The 23,155-nt window shown below is 42.3% G+C and overlaps 1 protein-coding gene across 1 annotated transcript in view; it reads left to right on the forward strand.

The window, feature by feature from the left end:
* The window catches only part of Nek10 (NIMA related kinase 10), a 180,826-nt gene that overhangs the window by 116,412 nt on the left and 41,259 nt on the right, over window positions 1-23,155 (forward strand). Inside the window, exons 26-29 of the mRNA XM_051140001.1 lie at window positions 4,172-4,385; window positions 19,988-20,171; window positions 20,260-20,346; window positions 22,162-22,216. Of these exons, the coding sequence (XP_050995958.1) occupies window positions 4,172-4,385; window positions 19,988-20,171; window positions 20,260-20,346; window positions 22,162-22,216 (540 nt within the window). The remainder of the gene's footprint in view (window positions 1-4,171; window positions 4,386-19,987; window positions 20,172-20,259; window positions 20,347-22,161; window positions 22,217-23,155) is intronic.

The raw sequence follows: 23,155 nt of genomic DNA on the forward strand, positions 1-23,155 counted from the left end.
CTGAACCGAATCTTTTTTTTTTTTTTTTTTTTTTTTTTTTTTTTTTTTGACGTTAAAAGTTCTAGCATTGCCCCAGATGGGCAAGTTTCTGCCTTTGCAAGGACTCTGAAAGTCTGGCTTCATGTCTACCCTGCATATATCACCACCTCCAGTGAATTGCTGTTGGCATTCTAGAGTGGCCATTCCCCTGGCCCTTTGGTTACTTTTGCAAGTCCATTGCTCTTTGCTGGTTAATACTTCATCTATTTGTAGAATCATTCTTTTAAATCTTTTCCATGTTTATCTAACACTGACCTAATCTTATGAGCCTCCGACTCTATAGAATATCTTGGTCCTAGCAGACCTCTATGTACTGAAGATGCTGGTCAAGGGTTCAATGTTTCATCATTTGGTGGAACTAAGGATGACAAGCAGAGGGGCTCATAGTGACAGCATCTTCCTTAGCAACTCTCATGTTGGTGGGCTCATGAGGAACAGACAGAGGGTAAGGAAGAGGGAGGAAAAGGAGATTCATTTTATATGAGAGCTAATGGTGATGTTGATGGAGAGGTGTAGGCGGGTGGGGAAATCTTGCTTGCACTGTGGACTACACATTGTGGGTATGGTGCTAAGAGGGCTAAAACCACTTCGATTAGCTGGAGAAGGGGACTGATTTTGGAGATACGAAGAGTTGGATTTATTCAGTTACACCTTTGAGACATGGAAGCAAGACCAGGAAAAGGGTAAATGTTACCAGCAACATAAGGACAGGCCACCATCAAGAACACCCCAAGATTAACAATGGCTGCCTGGAGGAAGCTTGTGGGGGCAGTGGGGGCACAGGGAGATGCTTCATTGTAAGTTCTGAGTTCACTGCCATCATGATGTTTTAAAGGATGAATGATACTGATCAGTGACTCGGACAAAATGATTTGTTGCTGTTGTTTTGCATGTATATGAGTGTGTGATGTGCATGTATGTATGTATGTTTGTATACATGTTCACACATATGTGTGTGCACATGTGTCTGTAGGCCAATGTTGATGCTTGATGCCTTTCTTGACCATTCTTTACCTTGTTTGTTGAGGCTGAGTCTCTCAGTTGAAAGCAGAGGTCAGCAGTTAGGTAGTCTAGTTGTTCAATTTCTCTCTGGGTGCGGCTTTCATATTCATAGGGGTTCTTGGAATTCAAACTCTGGTCCTCACCCCTCTGTGGACAAGTGCCTAATCCACTGATCCATCTCTGAAGGCCCTGATGAAATGCTTTTCAAGGTGTTTGTAATTTAAAATACTAAGAGATGACAATAAGTTAGACCTGGCAGTTTAACTATACAGCTGACTGCCAGGGTGTGCTATAACAGACATTATTTTAATTTAACGTTATTTAAGATTCCCTAATTATCTCCACTTGCATTAAGAAAGTTTTATTTATTTATTTATTTATTTATTTTTAAATTTTATTAATTTATTCACATTACATCTCGGTTGTTAGCCCTTCCCCTGTTTCCTCCCATTCTTCCCTCCCTCCTACCTCCCCCCTTCTCCCCTCCCCTATGTCTGTGATTGAGGGAGACCTCCTCCCTTTATATATGCTCTTAGAACAGGCAGATCTGGGTTCTGGGGTCCTCCTCAAACTAAGGCACCAGCCAAGGAGAATATATGCAGTAAGCTTCGAACCCCTACCAAGACCTAGCCGAAGAACATGATATTCTCCACTGTTGAGTGGAGAGTGAGATCTGACTCTCACACGAACTCTGGTGCCCCTTTTCTGACCATGTCCCCTGGATGGGGAGGCCTGGCGGCACTCAGGGGAAGGATAGCAAGTTACCAAGAAGAAAGTTTTTTCTTTAGAAAACTTCAAGCCAAAATTTATTGTGAATTAAATGCACTGTATATTTATTTAATTTGCTTTGAAGTTTTAGTGTTGGAAAACTAAGTTCAGAAGAACAATTTCTGATTTCCCATTTCCTTAGTCTCTCAGTTTTTAAAAAATATGGGTGCAATGTTATATAAAAACTGAGTTCTTAATAATCTTCAATGACTCAGCAAGTTATTAGGTTCAGAGCCAGTTGGCAGCAACTTGTCAGAGCCTTGGAATACAAAACAACCTCCGAACCTGATTTTTTTCTTTTTTTAAGATAGGATCCTGCTATTTAAGCTAGGCTAGCCTGGGGCTCATTATCCTCCATTCTCAGCCTCCTGACTGCTGGAATTACAGGCCAGCAGTAACTCGTATAGTCATTCTTAAACTCCGCGGTATTTCCAGTCATACACACCTCGTTTCTGGAGTTTCCAAGCACGTTTACTTTGCACATTCTTGTCAAGCACAGCCCATAATAAGTGCATTCCTAACATGTAGTCTTCCCCTATTCCTGGTTACATGGTGTATTCACACGTCTTATCCTTGAAACTTTTCTTTCCTAAGCAATCTTTTAAATTGGGAGAATAATGAAGCAACCCCTGGAGCCACCCTGAGGAGTCTGGAGCAGCAGCGTTGCTATTTTTACTATCAGCGCGCGGTGGCGCTGTGGAGGCAGCAGTGCGGCGGCTTCCTTTCCTGCCTTTCTTTCTTTCCCTTTTCTTTTCCACTATTCCCAACCTGTGAGGTTTGCTCAGTGCCTGGCTGCAGAAGCTGTCTGGTGTTTTGTTTCCAAGCAGACGTGGTGATTAGAGAGCCAAGCCCGTCGTGAGCTCTAAAAACAAGGGAATGCTTGCAGGCTCACCTTGCCTTCAGCTCTGAAGTGAGGATATTTCAACACTATCCCTTGCACTGTTTTCCATCTTGTCTCTGACTGGAGCAAAAAGCTACTGAATGAAAGGCATATTCAATTCCCCGCCCCCCAAACATCATTTTGTGCTTGTTTGGTTAGAGAATCTTTGGAGAGTACCACATGCCAGACATTAGCATGCATGTGTCCCCGAAGAAGGTGTCTGAAATATTCCGGTGAGCAACAGAGCTACACAAAACCAGTTGCTAGTGTTTTCCTGGAAGTCCCAAAGCCTATGTCCAGGCATCTTGGTTAAGGATGGGTGAATTCTTTAGGTGATAGGCGGTGTTCACTTATTCATGGATTCAGTTGCTCATTTACCCAGGTCTCCTCAGAAGCCAGATTCCATCTTAAATGCTAAGGTCATTGTGAAGAGACAGGCATAGGCTTTCCTCTTAAGAAGCTTGCAGTGTAGTGATGAATTAGAACATTAAAATCTCATCACGCAGTAGTTTATTAACTGAAATGCAGACAGTGCAGTGGTCTTGCTGGTAGACTCCACGGCTGTGCAAACAGCCTTCTGACTGACCTAGACGGATGTGAATGGCACTCACTTCCGTATGTCTGATGATGCTCCCTGCCTCCAAAACCACAGAGACCTAAGCACTTAATGGGTCAAGTTACTTAAGCAAAACTTCTTAAGAAAAATGTACGACAATGTAGACATATTCCAATGAAGACTGTTTGTAACAGCGTATCCCAACTTAAGTCAGAAACAAAACGCAGATTATTAGCATAAGACCCTCATCAACAAGACCTAGTGAAATGAAATTTATCAGACACATTGAGTGTCCACAACTCTGGTGGCCTTAAAATTAATGATGGTGCTAATAGCTAATTACAAGGAAGGTCAAATGTTCCCTCTCTCATATTTCATCAACTTTTACACACCAGCTTTTCATTTTTAGCTCAGATTCTCTCAGGTTGTAAACTGTTCTTTTGTATGCCAAAATAAGCTATAATTTTAAAAAATTAAAAATATATTAAAATAACATTTTTGTTTCCTTTTAAAGATACTGTAACCCAGGTTGGCCTCAAACTCATGCTCTTCCTGACTCAGGCTCCTAAGTGCTGGGATTTTACTTTTGACATTATATATATCTCACTAGTGAGCTGGGCTGATTTAGAAGGCAGTCAAACATACAGGCGAAGATGGCCCCTTCCTTCACTGGGAGAAGAGGCCTGCCTACAAGCCTGGCCTCTGAGCTCCAGTGCAAATCCCTCCAGCTGCCCTCCTTCCCCGGGGTTCAGATGTCTTTTGAGAAGTGCTGGATTCAGAGCTCTATCTGATGCTCTTCTTGTCCCAGCTGCTCTTGGGTGCAGATTCCATGATGCACAAGCAGTTGAACTAAACTTGACCTCCCCCACCCCCATGCCATCCCATCAATGAAGGACCTCTGTTACAGTTACCGTGTCTTCTCTTAGGTGCCTCACTCCTGATGCGGAAGCGCGTCCAGATATTGTAGAAGTTTGTTCCCTGGTGTCAGATGTCATGATGAAGTATTTAGACAACTTAGCCACATCCCAGCTGGCCTTGGAGAGGAAACTGGAGCGGGAGCGGAGGCGCACGCAGAGATATTTTATGGAAGCCAACCGGAACGCTGTCACGTGTCACCATGAGCTGACCCTGCTGTCCCAGGTAAGTAGAAAGCTCTTGGCCCTCCATGGGGCCTTGTAATAGTCTGTCTAAAGTTCTTCATGTTTGTCTTAAGGAAAACTTGCCTAAAGTAAAAAAAATAGTCAAAAGCTCAAACATTTAATTGTTATAAAGTAATATTTGCATCCATTATTATTTTCTATAAGTAAATTTAAATAATTCAGAATTACTTATCTTCCGCAGAATTTATCCATAATTTACTGTCTACTATCAGGAAGTGCTCTTAGAGAGTCTTCATGTCAAGCTAACAGTCTGTGTGTAGCACCTAGTGTGTGTAAATATTTATTTTCCTTAGTTGTTGTGTTGCAGTTAGGATAAACATGTAAGCTCAGTCAGAGTAGAACATATTTGCCTTTCAACGTTTCTCACTGGTCTGTGTAACCTCTGTGTGTACCGTTTTTGTAATGACCTGTTGCAGAACCTCAAATCTGAACACTTTTGACTTTTTCCTTGCAGTTTTCTTTGAGCTGTAGATTATAGTGTGAGCATAGTGGGAAGGATTCAAAGTTTCACTTGGGCACATGGTGGCTGGCAATGGTTTGTTCAGTCCTATTTTCCTTTCCTGGACCTTGGCAGTTGCTGACTGCTTTGGGCACCACCTTAGCAGGCACTGGAAGTGCTGCCTTCTGTTCCGAAGGTGGGACTCCAGGCAACAGGACCCCAAGGATCATTCTTGCTCATCATATCTGGTCATTGATTCCTTCCCACTGTGCTGTGGAGTGAGCTTGTCCTCACTGCTGTGGTGTGAGTCGCCTTCGCTGCTGTGGAGTGAGCTCGTCCTCACTGCTGTGGAGTGAGCTCGTCTTCACTGCTGTGGTGTGAGTCGCCTTCGCTGCTGTGGAGTGAGCTCATCCTCACTGTTGTGGTGTGAGTCGCCTTCGCTGCTATGGAGTGAGCTCATCCTCACTGCTGTGGTGTGAGTCGCCTTCGCTGCTGTGGAGTGAGCTCATCCTCACTGTTGTGGTGTGAGTTGCCTTTACTACTGTGGAGAGAGCTCGTCCTCACTGCTGTGGTGTGAGTCGCCTTCGCTGCTGTGGAGTGAGCTCATCCTCACTGCTGTGGAGTGAAGTTGCCTTCACTGCTGCAGAGTCAGATTTGTCTTCACTCCTGTGGAGGTATTTGCTAATCTCAAAGTTGAGGATTTCATGGTTTTGTGTTTGGGGGAGATTCATCCTCATTACTTTAACTGCTGAGCCCAGCTGTGACCTCAAGGCTGGTCTACCATGGCTTCCTGCTATTACGAGGGGACAACCGTGGCTCTCTTTGCTGCTGAGCCCCATGTGGAGAGTAGGGCTCACTTGCTCATTATTTTCCACCTGGTTTCCATCATAAAGCCAGGCAGCAGGATGAGACATCCTTCCACACATGTTTGCATTTTTCGTAGATGCAAGAGACTTAGCTGCTCCTTTGTCTATCTGCCGAAGAGTTTGCAGCCTGGCATTAATTTTGCACTGCACAGCTCTTAGCCAGGTTCCAGCTGGACACGAAAGGGTCAGTGTTTATTACATTCATGTGGGGGTAGGACGATTTCACTTAAAATTGAACGAGAGAAATCCTCTTATCTTTAGCAAACCACCTTGAGAAGGACCATTTTATGTATTTATTTTTAGTTCTAATCTATAAAAATATGTCTGTGGAAGCTCTCAAACATATCAGCAAATGTTTCTTCCTCCCCCAGCACCAGCATCTGACTCGTCAGAGCTCATTTCTGTCCCTTCTGGTCCATCTACTCCCCACTCCTAGCCGTTCTCAGATCAGTTTAGCAAATCCCAGATGCACACGATTTTACTCATCACTCTGTCCTTACGTGTTTGGAGATGAGCTTCAACTGGAGACATCAGACTCTCAGGCTGAGGCCAGAACACAGGGCAGTTGGTACAGTCAAAGGAGGGGGTTTGAAGAGTATTTACCAGCTTCAGAGAATATTGGCATTAAAAAATTAATGCATTGAAATCTACATCATAAAAGTCAAAATACAACCCTTGAAAGGTGCAATTTACTTAAATATGAGTATAATAGTAATTCTTTTATTTAATTGTTAGCATGATATTTTTCTTTTTTAAGAACTTACATCTTGAAGAGGCTGTGGATCTGTGATGTAAAAATTACCGACCCATGTGACCTGCAGTTAGACAATACTTTTCGCATAAGCATCACTATAGCACATTTTCTGTTGAAAAAACAAAATACCCAGGACTTATACTTAATAAAAGAGAGAGAGAGAGAGAGAGAGAGAGAGAGAGAGAGAGAGAGAGAGAGAGAGAGAGAGAGAGAGAGAGAGAGAGAGAGAAATCTAGGGGGATGGCTGAGCCATTAAAAGAACCTGGCTGCTCTCCCAGAAGACCAAGGTTCAATTCCCAGCACCCACATGGTGGCTCACAACCATCTATAATTTTAATCCTAGGGGGTCTGCAGCTTGACCCTGGCCTCTGTGAGTATTGTCTGCATGCAGTACACAGACACATAAGCAGGCAAACCACCCATATGCATAAAAATAATAAGTAAAATGTTTAAAAACTTTTTTTTAAAAAAAGGGAAACAAGGCTGGAAATGTTGTCAACAAAGTGCTTACCTTGCAAGCCTGAGGACCTAGGTTCAATCCTGGCACCACTGTGTGACTGGGAGAAGTGAAAAGTTGCACTCACTCCAGATAGGACACCAAGAGCAGAATGAAGGAATGTTTTTACCAGAGTCTGATTTAGCAAACTAATGCATTTACTGGGGTTACTTATTGGAATATATATGAGCGGTTGCTTAGCAATGCAGACATGATCTAAATACTGCAGCTGTACTGCCAAAGGGCCACCCCAGCATGGTGACAATTCATGGTAGCTGCACCCTCGTAGTCCTTTGTGTGACTTGCAGGGAGCTTGCTTGTGGTGGGAGAGTCTCCTCTTCCCAGGGAGCCTATTCCTGCTTCCATCATCTTAGGGAAAGGCCTTGTGAGTCCTATTAACTAAGAAACTTATTGTTACTTGTGAGTTATTTCCTGCCCTAGTCTCAGGGGCTTCCTCATTCATTTCTGGAGGGCATGTTTTAGTTCAAAGAAAATCAATGCATAACAACTACTCACATAAAAAAAAAAAATACAGGACAAAACCTCTTGATGGGGGCTGCTTGTCAACTGGAGAGTGATCCCCAGAACTCATGCAAAGGCATATGTGGAGAAGCGAATCCACAAAATTGTCCTCTGATCTCCACATGTGTACCACGGCACCCACTCAAGGCCCATGCATGCACCATGCACAGATAAAAACACACAGCAACAGCAACAATAACACTGGCAAATGCTTATAATCCCAACGTTGGTAAAGTCGAGAAAGGCAGATCACTAGAGCCCAGTGTCCAGCCAGCCTAGCCTGCCCCATGAACTCCAATCCTGTAAGCAACCCTGCCTCAAAACATAGATGGAGCTACTGAGCATAGGTAAGCAAGCATGGGGCTACAGAGGTGCAGCACGCAGCCACTAAGAATGGCTTGGGGCTTACTAAGATGGGCTACCTGGAGTCAGTAGTAAGTCACCAAGCATGATGATTAGAACGCGATCCTAGAAATACAGATGGTGGAAGGGGAGAAGTGATTCCTGCAGGTTTTCCTCTGACTTCCACATGCATACCATGGCATGCACATGTGGATACACACATACAAACAGTAAACTTAAAAAAGAAAGAAAGAAAGAAAGAAAGAAAGAAAGAAAAGGAATGACCAGAAGTTATTCTGTAGTCTACACACGTGAACACACTTGCACACCTGTAACATAGCACTCACACATACCAAACACAATTTAAAAAGAAGGAAAAGAAAACAAGTGTACCTTGTTTGTAGTTCCCATGGCTCGTGTCCTGGCTGTGTGGCATACAATTTAGGATGGCATCAGTTATATCAAATGTGTAATGCCTGGGGTGCCTTGTCCCAGTGACGGTTCTACAGCAAATCAGTGCATATCAGTCATGTGGATAAACACATTCACTGGGTCCCTGATCCAGCTGGAGGTGCTTCATGGAATGTTCAGTCTTTATGGACCACTGAGAGATGCTTGACTTCAAACCAAGCTTCTGTGACTGCCTTAAAGAAACACAAAACGCTTCTCATACTATCTTAAGCATGCTAGTAATCTTCCCCTTTCAGAATCAACCAGGTACTAAGAGGAAAGCACAGTTTTATTGAAGAACCAACAAGAACATGATAGTGCATCTTATCAAAAGAAAACAAGCAGCTAGTCTGTATTACCCTCACTGGGCGCCAGTTGTTATTGTAATTATTATTATCTTTCCATTTACTTCTTTATTTGTTATTTTTATTCTAATTAAAATTTTCAATTAGTATATGCAGAGCTGAGTATCATCCTGGCACTTCTAAACTATCTTCACTCTCTTCTCTCTATGCTATTACCCCCGGTATTCCTTGACCTCCCCCAAGTAGCTCCTTTGTGCTTTCAGGTTTACACATGCCCTGTTTCGCTCTCCATTATATTTCCAACTGTGTCTAATGTCATCTCTGCTTTCCATAGCAATGTTATGATTGCTCCAAGTATGCTCTGTCCCAGAGCAGGGAGTATCAATAATGCAGTCACACAACTCATTATGAACGAGGGCCTAAGGGAAGAGAAATTACAGGAACACTGCAGACCCCCACACCTGGAAGGAGCTCTGTGGTGAATTGGTTAGAATGCTGCAGATTAGCTCAAAACTGACAGAAGACACTACAGACTTCCATCTCACGGGGCATGTGCTATTTATTCCCATTCTGTACTTAGTCTTAATTATGGAAGTTTTCATAACAGGCTGCTAAAGATGAGTACAGATACGTATTTCAAAAGAGCCAAGGAAACTTCATTAACTACCTACTGGGTATGGCAGTTGCCTACTGTGAAAGTGAAGCAAGGAGTTCCTTTTAACTTCTGAAATTCCAATTGAGAACGGATGCAGAGGGCTGTTAAGAATGAGAATAATTAGAATATAATAAAGTGCAGCTTGGTTCATCAAATGCCTAATGATGAGAGAATATGGGGGGCATCGGAGACCATGACAGTCACATCTTGTTTGGGGTTCTGGCACTGTTTGCAATGCATTGAGCCCACAGTCATTACCCTGTGGGAATTATTTTAGATCTGAGGCAGAAAATGAATGTGGGTATTGCAAAGAGGATGTTGTTTAGTTCTTTACAGCTATAAATAAGAGGCAGGCATTAATACTGGGATTGTAGGTGTGCACTCAACCAGGATGTCAGGCTCAGCTTTCATCGTGGGTGCTGGGGATCTGAACTCATGTCCCCATAGTTGTATGGCAAGTGCATTAGCAACTATGACTATATGTTTTATTTCACAGGAATTTGGATAAAGGTTAAGTATGCAAATTTGTCACTTGGTTTTGAACCACCTTCCCAGAGGTAGATGTAGCCACTGTGGATTTTTATCTGTCTTGTAAGACCATTTTGAGAATTCTGTTCTTTATCTCCTCTTACCAAGATGGCAGCTGAGTATAGGAGGAGCTGAGGCATGCTTGTGCCAGTGGGGAGGCAGGGATGTCTGGATGCCATAGGTGGCTTCTGTTGAGCTGCACTGCTGTGAACCTATTTCTGTGGTGTGGAGACTTTGATCTGCCTTTGTTAAATGTTTGTGTCATGTGTGCTCACAACCCTTGACGTGTCATCTTCCTGCCACTCCTCTGAGACCTGACTGTGAACTCTTTGGTTGGCACCCACAGTCTCACTGGGACACATGAGAGTCTTAGATGCCTGTCCATGCCACACACATATCATGGGGAATCTCACTGGGAGTCTGAAGCACCATCTCAGTCTTGCCAGATCAAGTGGCTCCCCGGTTTTCCTTCTCTCCTGTTCCTTCTTGTTGTTATAAAGAATAAAAATCCCAATTGTTTGAGTTTACCAGTAAAGATCCAGGAGCCCGACGCTGGGGTGAAAATCTGCTAGCTCAGTGCCCCACCTTCTCTGACTGCAATCAGACTTTCCTCAATCACTTTCTGTATTTCTACTAACTCCTGACTCTAGTGTTGGGGTTCAGCTGTGCTGGAACAGCTGAGAGGAGTAAAGCCAGGGTCACTTGCAGCTAGCCTGTCACTGTGCCTGTCACTGTGCCTGCCACTGTGCCTGTCACTGTGCTTTGTCTCCTGTCCTCCTTGAACTTCAGAGTTTTCCTTTCTGACATAGCCACTTCCATCTGCCACAGCCTTTTCGTGTTCACAGGAGTTCTTCGCCCCACTTTCCTTGATTCTGGTTGTAGCATAATGGTCCGGTATCAGCCATGTAGGATGGGGGAGTGCGCAAGCCACTCTAAGACAACAACTGTATGTTTGTATGTTGACATATTGTCACTGTATGTCACAGCCCTAGGCTCCAGCCGACTTGTCTGCTCTGATGCTCACCTCAGCTAACATGCACATAGCTGTAGTAAGAAGAAGTAAGGCAGGGTCTATAGAGGAACATAATAATAGAACGTTTCTGTATTATAAAAGGGCTTCTCCCCAGGTAGTGGTGGTGCACACCTTTAATCTAAGCACTTGGGAGACAGAGACAGGTGGATCTCTGTGAGTTCAAGGCCAGCCTGGCCAACAAAGTGAGTTCTAGGACAGCTAGAGCTACACAGAGAGACCCTGTCTTGAAAATCATCATCAACATCATCAACAACAACAAAACCAAAAAACCAACAAACAAAAGTGTTCCCTAGATTGGCTTACACAGGAAGGTCTGGGCAGTCTAACAACAGTTGTCTACACATTGGAGAGGCTGAGCACCTGTAGCTCTCCAGTCCACAGGGCTGGATGCCTCACCACTTGCGGTCTTCACTAACGGCCAATACTTCAGCTAGGATGCCACCTCTATATTGTTTACCTACCAGGGCCCAGGGCCACTAGGACATGTGGCAGGGGAACATATAGTAGGCAGTCATTTCTGCTTACCACTGTGACTTTGAATGCAGAGGGCACTTAATGCGTAGTCACTAAGGATCCTAGCTACTACGTGTAGCATAGGCCTGCGCCAGCCGACGTGGGAAGAACTCTCTTATGTGCCCGAGGGGGTAGCTCAGACCATCATAAGCATGGGAGTGGGATCATAAAACAACCCACATAGGTGAATTTTTGGCAAACTACTCTATAGTTGAGGTGATGCTTGAGTCCTAGGAAGTTTCAGCTTTCTGTGAATGAAAGATGTTCACGATAACGTGATATCGTCAGATAGCTTACATATGTCACACAGTGCATCATCTGAAATGCCATCCTTGGAGAGCAGAGTGGCTGATGTGCTGCTTAGCAGCAAAGATCGTGTTTAAGTTCATGAGTCTTTTCACAAACTCACATCACGATGGGATTCTGTTACTAGATTTCTCTCTCAGCATGGTCTATGTTCTTAGAAAAGTTTATCGACAGAGACTTGATTTTTTTTTTTTTTTCTTAAATTCTCAGATGTCTTTAAGCTGGGTACTGAACCTGAAGAGTTTGCAAGCATCTGGCCGCTCATCTTTCTAGTGCACTTAGATTTTTTTAAAATGTGCTATTTATTTGTCCATTTCACCTTGTTTTTTATTATACCATATGTCATTCACAAATGCTGAGCCTACTGCTAAAAGCTTGTGCTAAGAGATTAAATTAAGCCCTGCAGGGAATAATGGATTTTAAAAGGACAGTGTTTTGGTGAACAATTTTGCTTTTATGATCTGGTTAATTGCCGACTGAACTTCTCCCAAGGCCCTGAAAATGCAACATGCAATGATGTAAAAAAAAAAAAAAAAAAAAAAAAAGAAAGAAAGATCAGAAACCAAGAAATATCGGCTTGTTGGGAAGTGCTCCTCGTTTATTAGGTTTTTAAGAAAACAGCAGTATTTCACCAGTTCTACTCTCCCCACATAGACACAATTCTCTCATTCACTCTGTGGACTCCCCCTTTACAATCAACACAACTTACATATGCATAGTGTTAGGATGTCTAAGTGCTGAGCTTAATGACTTTTGACACATACAGTCATCACCCACACGAAATTCTGTACAGATCCCTCTGAAAACTCCCTCACAGCATCTAGGATGACTCCTACCTGGGGCTGGGGCTGGGGCTGGAGGTCAGCAGTAGACTTCATATGCATCTAACATGCAGGTGTTAGCCATGTCTATAAGAGTCTGATATCTGATATATATTAGTTCTGTTTATATTAGGTTATATTTCAACTGCCATTATTTTGTTGGCTTACTAATTTTTATTTATATATTTAAATATATATGTTAAATATGCAACCATATTTATGTTAAATAAATACATACAGTACTTATGATGTGTAAATTAAATACCTGCCACATTTTATTGTCATGTTGCTGAATACTATATTTTTGGACCATAAGATGCACTTTCCCCCCAAAAGTGGGGAGGAAATTAGGGTACACCTTATGGTTTGATTGCTGTTTTTACTGTCTTTCTGCTCTAAAAAGTTGGTGCATCTTATGGTCAGGTGCATCTGTTGGTCTGAAAAATATGGTATTTATTTCCAAATTTGGAATGTTTTAACCAAAACTGCTAGGAACTTTATCATGGGAGACATTTTGTGGCTATGTTTCTATTTTTAAAGGTAATACGTAGAAATTGAACTTGTGGGTCATAAGTAGTTGTATGGTTTGCTACAAAAGAAACGACTAGCTTTCCAACCTTATATTGTTTGACACTCCCTAGAGCAAGGTACAGAAGATGGTCCTTGGAATGAAATGCCCACCTAAGTTTCAGGCATTTCAATACCCAATACCCAGTTGGTGGTTGTTTGGGGAGCTTTAGGAGGTATGACTTGGCTGAAGGTGTGTGTCACTGGGGTGGGGGTGGCAGCGGGGGGCAGCTTTGATGTTCTAAAAGCCTCATGGCATTCCCAGTGTACTCTCTGCCTCCCGCCACTGGGTCAATGTGTGGGCTCTGAGTAGTTTCTGCTGTGCCATCAGGACTAACCCTCTGAAAGCACATGCCCAGTGCTCTCATGAACCATCTTGCTCATGTGGTTTTGTCACAGGAGCCCAGCTGTGTGTGTTTGCCAGCGTCCCTGTCTTTGGTGTCTGATGTGTTCTTTTTACTTTAGCCTTTGTGTCTTCTCTGTGGCTTGGGTTCATACTTTTTTGATAGTCAGTGCTCTAGAGCCCTGACTCACACCTGCTGGTTCTGTGTCTGTGCGTGCATGTGTTTGTGTATGTGTATATGTCTGTTCACATATTTGGCTCATTATTTTGTTAGATTATTAGTCTGTTTTTTAATTTTTACTTTTTAATATATTTAATACTATCTTTTTGCTAAGGTTCTCTTATAAAAATTTCATAACCCGTGACTTACCTATTTACTTATTAATAGTATTTTTTTTAGTGTTTTTAATTTAATTTTTTAAATTAATTTATTCTTGTTACATCTCAATGTTTATCCCATCCCTTGTATCTTCCCATTCCTCCCCCCCCCCATTTTCCCATTATTCCCCTCCCCTATGACTGTTCCTGAGGGGGATTACCTCCCCCTATATATTCTCATAGGGTATCAAGTCTCTTCTTGGCTACCTGCTGTCCTTCCTCTGAGTGCCACCAGGTCTCCCCCTCCAGGGGACATGGTCAAATGTGAGGCACAATAGTACGTGAGAAAGTCATATCACACTCTCCACTCAGTGGAATCGAATCGAAGACCCAGATATGAATCCATTAATAGTATTTTTTAAGCACAGGAAAATTGTAATTTTGATGAAGACAAATTTATTTCTTTAGTTTTTATTTACTTGGTTGTTAATGATTTCCTTTCCAAGCAAAGGAAAAAACTGCTTTCTTTATGGTTGAAGAAGTAAGCTTTTATAGTGAAAATATTTTATATAAATACTTATTTATTTAATAATACAATTTATATATAAATTATATAATTTAATTATATAAATATAAGTATATTTAAATAAATATAGCTTTTATATTTAGATGTATGGTTCATTTTAATCTCACTTTGTTTACAGAAAAATGAAGATATCACTTTTTCATGTGAATATGCAGTTTTTCCCCATTAAATTTTTTTTCAACTATTTGTGTGAAATTGACAACAGTGAATAACTATTTCTAAGATCTATTTGGCTTCATTGACCTGTTTACTTACATATGCATTGACCAACTATCATTCTGTTTTAAATATTATAAAGCTGACACTTTTTGAACATGAATTGGGAATATTTATCTTGCCCTATGGAATCTTTAGCATGAGCAAATGCATTTTTCCATGTAGTTGCCATTTTGTCTCTACTCTCAGAAGTTTTCACGGCACAGTATGGTGTTGTGTAGCTTCCAGTGGAGCTGGTGGGTCTGTGTGTCTTCCTGGCTGAAACTCTGTTTCTGTGTGAGCAGTTGAATCGTTAGTGCTGAAATTGAGCCTTGTTGTCTTTTGTGAACTTTGATTTGGATGGTTTGCATCTATTGAATTTCAGAATTAGCTTTTTTATGTTCCTTTTTCTTTTAGATTAGTATACAAAGTAATGAGTCCACCGAGGACCCTCACTACATATTTGTTTTTGTTGCTCCTCCTGTCACCCTGGCCTTATCCACTGCCCTCCTCATTCTGGCTTCTTCCACCATCCTTTTCTAGACCACAGATATTCTGTTGCCTTCTATTTTCTTTCCCCAACCCTTCTTTAACACCGCCTTTGTACCTCTCATTCCACCTCCCAAGTTTCCTGCCCTAAACACTCGCACACACAAACACAAATACAGAAGGTTAAGTCCGGGGTCCATGTATGAGAGAAACATGTGGTATTTGCTTTTCTCAGTCTGGGATATTTTTCTTAAGACAATTTCCAGTTTTCATTATTCTTCCACTCGGTCCCACATGTCTACCTGGTCCCATGTTCTTCCTGTTGTGGACAGTGCAGCCATAAGCATAGATGTGCAAGTAATTTTCTATGGGGAGACCTAGAGGGTTTTGGGTCCAAGAAAGACATAACTGAGTCATGGAAGTTCTACTTTCCGTTTTGAGGAACCTTTGCACTTTTGTTTGTTTGTTTTATTTTTGTTTGTTTTGAGACAGGGTTTATCTGTGTGGCCTTGGCTGCCTGGACTTACTTTGTAGATCAGGCTGGCCTCTCCTTCACTGAGTGCTGAGATTACAGGCATGTGGGAACCTGTAGAGTTCCAGGCTGTACTGGTTTTTATAGTGGCCAAACAACAACAACAACAACAACAACAACAACAACGAAAAATCAAAGTCAAAACCAACACAAAACGTCATGAGCAACAAAGGGTAAAGGCTCCTCTGTTCCCACATCTTTCCCAGAATTTATCATTTGTTTCTTCATGGTAACTAGTCTGGCTGACATGAAATGTACTCTTTAGCAGTCTTAGTTTGCTTTTGCCTAATACGTAAGGGTGTAGGACATTTTCTCCAGTGTTTATTGGCCCTTTTTATATTGTTCCTTTTGCAGACTGTTGATTTAATTTTCCCATTTATTTATCAGAAGGTTAATTGCCTAGATGCTTACATTGTGAAGTCCTCTATATATTCTTGGTATTACCTTGCAGGTATATATGCCACTCTACCTCTGTGTATAGCTGAGAAACATCTTGAGCTGTTCTGTAGCATTTCTCCCCACTCTGCTCATAATCTCTCATGCTGTGAGGAAACATTTTCTTTTCATGCAATCTCACTGGCTAGTCTCTGTGCCGCTGGAGTCCTTTTCACAAAATTGTTGCCTGTGCTCACACTTTGAACTGCCTTCTCTGTTTCCCTTGGCAACGCTTGTGTTTCAGGTTTTAGGTTAAAGTCTCCAGTCCATCTTTAATTGTGTTTTGTGCAGTCTTGGAGACTTGGCTATAACTTCATTCTTCTGTATGTTGATAACCAGTTTCTTAGCCCCAGTCTTTTCAAGTCTGTCTTTTTTTCTAGTTTATGTTTTTGACAACTTTTTTCCAAAGATTAAATGGATGTAGTTGTCTTTATTCCTAGTTCCTCTGCTCTATTCCATCAGTCTAAATGTCTATTTTTATACAATACCATGTTTTTTTTTTTTTTTTGTCTCTATGGCTATGTAGTATAATTTGAAGTTAGGTATTGTAATACCCCTGGTAGTACTTTTTTCTTATAATTGCTTTGTCTTCTCATGGTCCTTCTGTTCCAAATGATTCTTGGATTATTTTATAGTCCAGTAAATAATGGCATTGCAATTTTAATGGAGATTGAGTTGAGTGTGTACACTATTTATTGTTAATATAGCTTTCCCTACAATGTTAATTCTGCCAATCCATGAGAATGGAACATTTTTTTCATTTTCTAGTTTCTTTGTCAGCTCCTTTCTCCAGTGTCCCAGATTGGTGTCAGCAGTGGTAGGCAGTTGAGGACAACTGATAGCTTATTGTGGAGCTCCTAGTTAACCTTTTTTGATTTTTTTGGTAGCCCTTTTCTTTCTTTCTTTCTTTCTTTCTTTCTTTCTTTCTTTCTTTCTTTCTTTCTTGTTTTTTTTTTCAAGACATGGTTTCTATTTGTAGCCCTGGATGTCTGCAAGTTGCTTTGTAGACCAGGCTGTGCTTGAACCCACAAAGATTCATCTGCTTGTGTCTCCCAAGTGCTGGGATTAAAGGCATGCTCCCCCAGCTCCCAGTGGCTTCTTTTATTTTTCTATTGGTGTTTTTGTTTTATCCTGTCTTTCTTTCTTTTTAAAATCATGACTTTTAAGAAATTATCTCATAGATAATGGTTTCTCATCTGTTGTCTAAACCTGAACTACCATAATAATACCATACTATTATGGGTTTGTATGATTAAATAAAAAAACTATAGTACAGATGTCAGTTTTTACTTTGTTATAAGACTAAAATCTTTAATATTTCAATCCTTTTTAGTTTCACTTATTCAGAAAATATTAAGGAACATTTATATTTTCCTGAAAATCATTCTACTCTCCTGACACAGCATCCACACAACAAAGGCTATGTATTCCATAGGGAATGAGAGAGAACAGGCACAGCATCCACACAACAAAGGCTATGTATTCCATAGGGAACGAGAGAGAACAGGCACAGAAACGATGTACATGAAACTGAAGATCATTATAGCAACATATTTTTAAAATCACAATAAGTTCACCCTCTTACCGACTCTTCCGGCTTATGTAGTTTCTGAGAGAGCATCTTTCTCATATTAGAAATTCTCTTGCATCAGAATTTACAGAATTCCATCAGAATTTGTAATTCTAGAAATTATAAGTGATTAGTTTACAGTCCAGCTGATTCTGAGCCAGTCAATCTTCCTGAAGTCTAGAGTCATGTGGCTCATAACTCACAGCCCCACTCTGCTCTTCTGCTGCTCAAAGAAAAATGCTTTTTTAAAAAGTTTATATGTGTGTGTGCACATGCCATAGAACAGGTGTGTGCACATGCCACGTAACATGTGTGCAGTCAGAGGACAGCATTCTAGAGCTGGTTCTCTGCTTCCACCTGGTGGAATCCAGGGATTGAACTCAGACCATCAGGCTTGGCAAGGCCTTTACCTACTGAGCCCTCTCATTGACTTTAAAATATCTATTTATGATTTATCATCTATGCTTGTTCTTAATGGAGATGAAACTATTGCTATAGGCCTTGCAGATACATTTAATTGCACCGATACAATAAAACATCTCAGTGTGTCTTATGGTGTTGTAAATTGGACCCAGCCCCTTGATCATGCCAGGCAAGAACTCTCAAACCTCTTCTCAGCATTGACACATATTGGGTAGAGTCTTCAGAGGAGCTTGAAATGCCAAGTGTTGTCTTTACACACAGCAGCTTAGACAACGAACTTAGACTGATGTGGTCCTGAAAACAAAGACAAAAGTGAGGTGTTGATTTGTAGGACAGTTTCTCCTGAAAGAAGTTGAGAAATGTTAGAAGAAGCAGAATTTTGTATGTTTGTTTAGGGGAAGAAAAAGAAGCCAGTGTACAAAATGCTAAGTACAATTTTGGAACTTCCAAAGATGCTCATAAGTTTGGAATCAGGACCTAGATACAGGCAGAGCAGAGATGTTAGTAATCTCTTAAGCATGCACATTTGGCACTTTAGAGACTGCCTCAGACATCCCCTGTCTAAGTCAGCAGAGTAAGCATGACCAAGATGGAGGAATTAATCAATCAAAGCGTACTGGAGCTTGGCTGGAAGACTAGTTCCAAAGAATCAAATTAGAAATGTGTTTCTTCAACTGCATATTAACTTCAACAAAATGAAATGCTGTGAAGCTGAGGCAAAGACTGTTGAAAAGATCCTGGGGGGAATCAGAATGGATACCAACTGAGAGGGCAGTTGCAGTGCTTAGGACACATAAGCACATAAATCCGATCATGAATTTACTGACTCATGAACCATGAGATCTTGGGGTTTTTTTTTTCATCTACAAATTTTGAGCTGGGCACAGTGGCATGTACCTGTAACCCCAGCACTGAGGGAGGCGGAGGCAGAGGCAGGTTGATCTCTGTGCATTCCAGGCCAGCCTGCTCTACAAAGCAAGTCCAGGACAGCGAACGCTGTACAGAGAAAACCTTGTCTCCAAAAACCAAACCAAACCACCAAATTTTTGACACCAGTGGGTTCTGAGCATCCTGCTCCTTGAGCCTGTGAGTGCTGCTTGAGTTGTGGGAAAAATCTATGGAAAATAAATGGGCAAACATATACCAGCCTTATAAGAAAGCTTGCTTCACTTTGGGCATTCCAATAACAAAGGGTGATTGACTTACAAGAACAGAGTCTGACAGGTCAGGAGAGGTTGTCTCTATCTACAGTATTTGTCCTCACTGCTCAGGCAGGAGCCTGTCCTTTTTCATTGCTTCTCCTTTTGTGCCCCTGGTCTGTACCTCAGTTCTGCTGGTGCTCTTCAGCCTGCCGTCCAAGCAACTCTTGATAAATGGTCTCACACAGAGGACGTCTTTGCTATTGTGAATTGCCAGGGCAGTCCTTCTACAGAGTTGTCTTCTTTGACAACCCAAACTAACAGCCTTTTGTATCATTATACATTTTTAATCTTTATTGAACCTGAAAGACACATTGCATATGTTTTATAATACAGTGTAGGAGAATGTTGAGGCCCTGGGCCAGATAAGTGACTTGGGTGTAGTCTCAGAAGTTTCTGGAGGAGCTTATGTTTAGTTCTGCAAGAGGGAAGCCAGAGTGGCTGGAGTCTTGAGTGACTGAGTCCTCATCACTGCTGTCCCTCATCTTGTAGGGGCCGTCATTCCTCCTTCCTCATGGCTTGGCTTTGTCTGACATGAATGTTCCTTGGAGAAACTGTTTTGTAACTGATGTGGAGCTGAGCAGATAACCATTGCAAATGTTTGAGGAAAGGCTCAAAGGGAAGAAGTTTCTGGTAAATTGGACTTTGGGCTCTGTTGCTTAGAAATACAGTTAGGTCACCAGTTCTCACAGGCATTTGGTGTGAGCCCCCTTGACTCTGGTCTTTTTTGTCAGATGGTTGATTTTAGATTTACTTCTTGGTTTTTATATGGATTAAATAAGCCCCGTGGTAGAAGGTATCACTTCTGCGTTAAGTACTTGCAATAATATCTTAGACGCCTGCATGTGCATTCTAACGAGTGTTGGGTGCTCAAGACTTGACGTTCTCCTTCCAGGAGACCTTTGAGAAGGCGAGCTTAAGCAGCAGCAGCAGTGGCGCAGCAAGCCTGAAGAGTGAGCTCTCGGAGAGCACGGAGCTGCCGGGGGAGGGCTTTCACATGCCCTGTGGGAAGGAGGAGGAGAGGACCTGCGAGGAGGTGCTCTTCGAGGATAACTTCCAGCTGGAGAGTGTGGACAAAGGTGAGTCTGCTGCGAGAGAGGTGCCGGCAGGAACGCACTGCGGACCTTCTGTTTCCAGGCTCACCATCATCTTCTTTTCCATGCGCAGATGTGTATTCTGAGTTGGACGATGAGCTGGACATCTTGGACAGCTGTAGCAGCTCCAGTTCAAGCCCTCTGAAGGAGTCTACATTCAGTAAGCTCACACTATACAAGTTGGCCATCTCAGGACTTCAGTGGGTGGAACTTCAGTGAGCGCTACAGCAGTGGGTGGGGCCATGGGAGTGAGCAACTAGAAGCAGGCTAAAGCTGCTGTCTCAGGAGCAGCATTCATACGGAAAGAGTCAGAGGCCAGACACCAGACAACAGGAGTGCCTTTTCAATTTTACAGATAAACGCAGGTTGTGACTAGGGAGCTGAAGTGGCTGGGCTGCAGACAGCCAAACCACCTTAGGAATAATTGAGGGCAGCGTCTCATCAGTCTGTGGGCTAGAGGAACTAAAAACTTGCGAGAGAAATCAGCCATGGTGTGGACTAACTTCTGTACAATCCAATTCACACTCTCTACCCTAGTTTCATTTCTGTCACTGTGACAAAACACTGACAAAAGCAACTTAGGGGAGAAGGGCCCTCTACAGCTCATAGCTCCAGGGTACCATCCCTCCATCATAGCAGGGAGTCAAGGAGGCAGGGACTTCAGGCACATCACAGCCACAGCTGCGAGAAGAGAGAAGTGAGTGTGTGCATGCTTCTTGTGTTCAGTCTATTTTCTGTACTCAAACGGTCCAGGGCCAAATCCAGGGAATGGCGCCCTCCACAATAGGCAGGTTTCACACCCCTCCTATCCCAATGAAGGGATTCCCTCAGAGGCATGCCCAGAGGCCAACCTGATCTAAGCCTGAGCAGAGACTCTTCCCAGGTGACTCGTTAGTGAATGAAACCAAGCACCGTAATGATGTGTTTAGTGGGTCTAAGAAAAATAAATATCTTAAATGTCCAAGACTATGAAAAATATATGTAAATCCTGCCCAATAATAGTCTTAAATTGAAACAAAAACAAAAAATTAAAAAAAAAAACATATTGAGGAATAAGAAAGAAAAGAAAATGTTATATTTATAGGATGTAAAAGATGTGAGAATAAATCAACTTGGGAGACTTAAAACTGAAAGAAATATTAAAATAGAAATGGAGAAAAAAAATAAATCTCCCAGAAGAGTATGTTAACCAAATTTAAATTTTCCAATTAGAGATACTTTAAAATAAATGAAGGGAAAATAATTCTGTCTCCTCAGTGGATATGGTATGGAAACCCCAGGAAAGAAAATAGAAAGTAGCCTTGCTAAAAGTCCACATGGAGTGCCAAGGATTTAGCCATATTCCTTGTCTTCTTTATACTTAATGCCTCTATCAAAATGGTGACTCAATCCTCTAGATTTTTCTGGAGCAATCACTGTGTCCAATTCTTTGTTCTATATTTCCTAAAGATTCCTTCCTGGGAGACAAAGCCCCCTGATCTGCATTTGGTGAACGATAGACACCATGCAGGAGAAACTCTTCGTACACATAAATGTGCAGCAAAGTCTAGAAGCGCTTCATTGATTTGGTGATGAGAGTGGTGGTATTTCCCCCTAGTAACAATGCTGGAGATGGGCACTGGGGAGGCAGAAAGAGACACTGAACCTCGCATGGAGATGGCTGCACAAACGCTTGAGGATGAAAATGGCACAGACATTCTGTGTTTAATAACACTGTTCTGTTTGTCATCTTTCCTCTGGAAGAAAAAATAAACAAGTACAGAGTAATTTTTAACATTATTATATGTGAGCTAATACTGTCAAGAAGAAAAATGATGGATATAGTGAAGGGTAACTACCAAGACAGTAGACGCTCAGCATTGGGACCTGGGCTCTTTCCCCAGCACTGGAAACAAGCAAAAGCAATGTGCTGCAACAGCAAAAAACATAGTTTCTGGAGCAATAATTTATACTTACTTCTGTGTTCCCATTTTAGGCATTTTAAAGAGAAGCTTCAGTGCCTCAGGAAAAGAACGACACTCACAAGCAAGGTATGCCTGTCGTGAGGCGCAGTCCACCTAGAATGCATCTAGTCTAGGCAGAGCCGAGCCACTTGGGACTAGCTTGCACCATGACTGACAGAAGTCACTCTGGGCATGTGGACATAGAAAGTGTTAGCTCCTGCCTCCCAGAGCTGGAACCTTGGGCTGCTGAGCCTGCTGGAGAGTGCTAAGCCTCGGCCTGAAAGACGTGTGCTCTGCCTTCTGGTTCCGTGACATCCAAACAGTCAGTTTCTCTGAGCATGCTCTGGGCCAACACCATGGAATAGCCGTGTTCAGTGAGGTCACCTAGGCCCTGGGTCCTTAGAGCACGGGTATGGGTCTCAGCTCCATAGAAAATTTGGGCAAGGTGAGGAAAGGGGAGTTGGGGGGCATGCATCCCCTTCTAAGGATACAGCCCGGATCTTGTGCTCGTGACTCCTGCTCGCACATATTTGGCAGAACTCCTTCATATAACCACACCCAGCTGAGAAGCACGATGAAGTATATCATATAATGCATTCTTTTAAGAGAAAGGAGAAATTATTAGGGGACGTCAGTTGCCTCTGTGACAGTAGCATTTTGAGGTAAGAACTAAAACCAAAGTATTAGATGTGGCCTTTGCAAGTCCCATGATTGTTAGGAGAACAGTTTAGGTGTCACTGCATGAGGGCGGGGCAACCTCAAAGGCTGGCTGCAGTAGTCTCAGAAGCCCCGTAGGGAGGGATGGCTGCAGACCATGAGGAGTGGCTGGGACAGTTAGTGTATGAGGACGAGCCTATGGAGAGGCAGTCTACAGGGAAGACATAATTCCAGGTGATTAATTTGAAAGAGACGGTGCAAGAGATGGCGTGTGGAAGGGACACAGCACTGGATTTCTGTCTGCAGAGAGAGACCCATACAATTAAGATCATCAAATAGAAAGGAGCCCAATTATGAGACAGTGTTCTA

The sequence above is a fragment of the Acomys russatus genome, chromosome 3 (genome assembly GCF_903995435.1).
Source record: "Acomys russatus chromosome 3, mAcoRus1.1, whole genome shotgun sequence".
In the NCBI taxonomy this organism is placed as follows: Eukaryota; Metazoa; Chordata; class Mammalia; order Rodentia; family Muridae; genus Acomys; species Acomys russatus.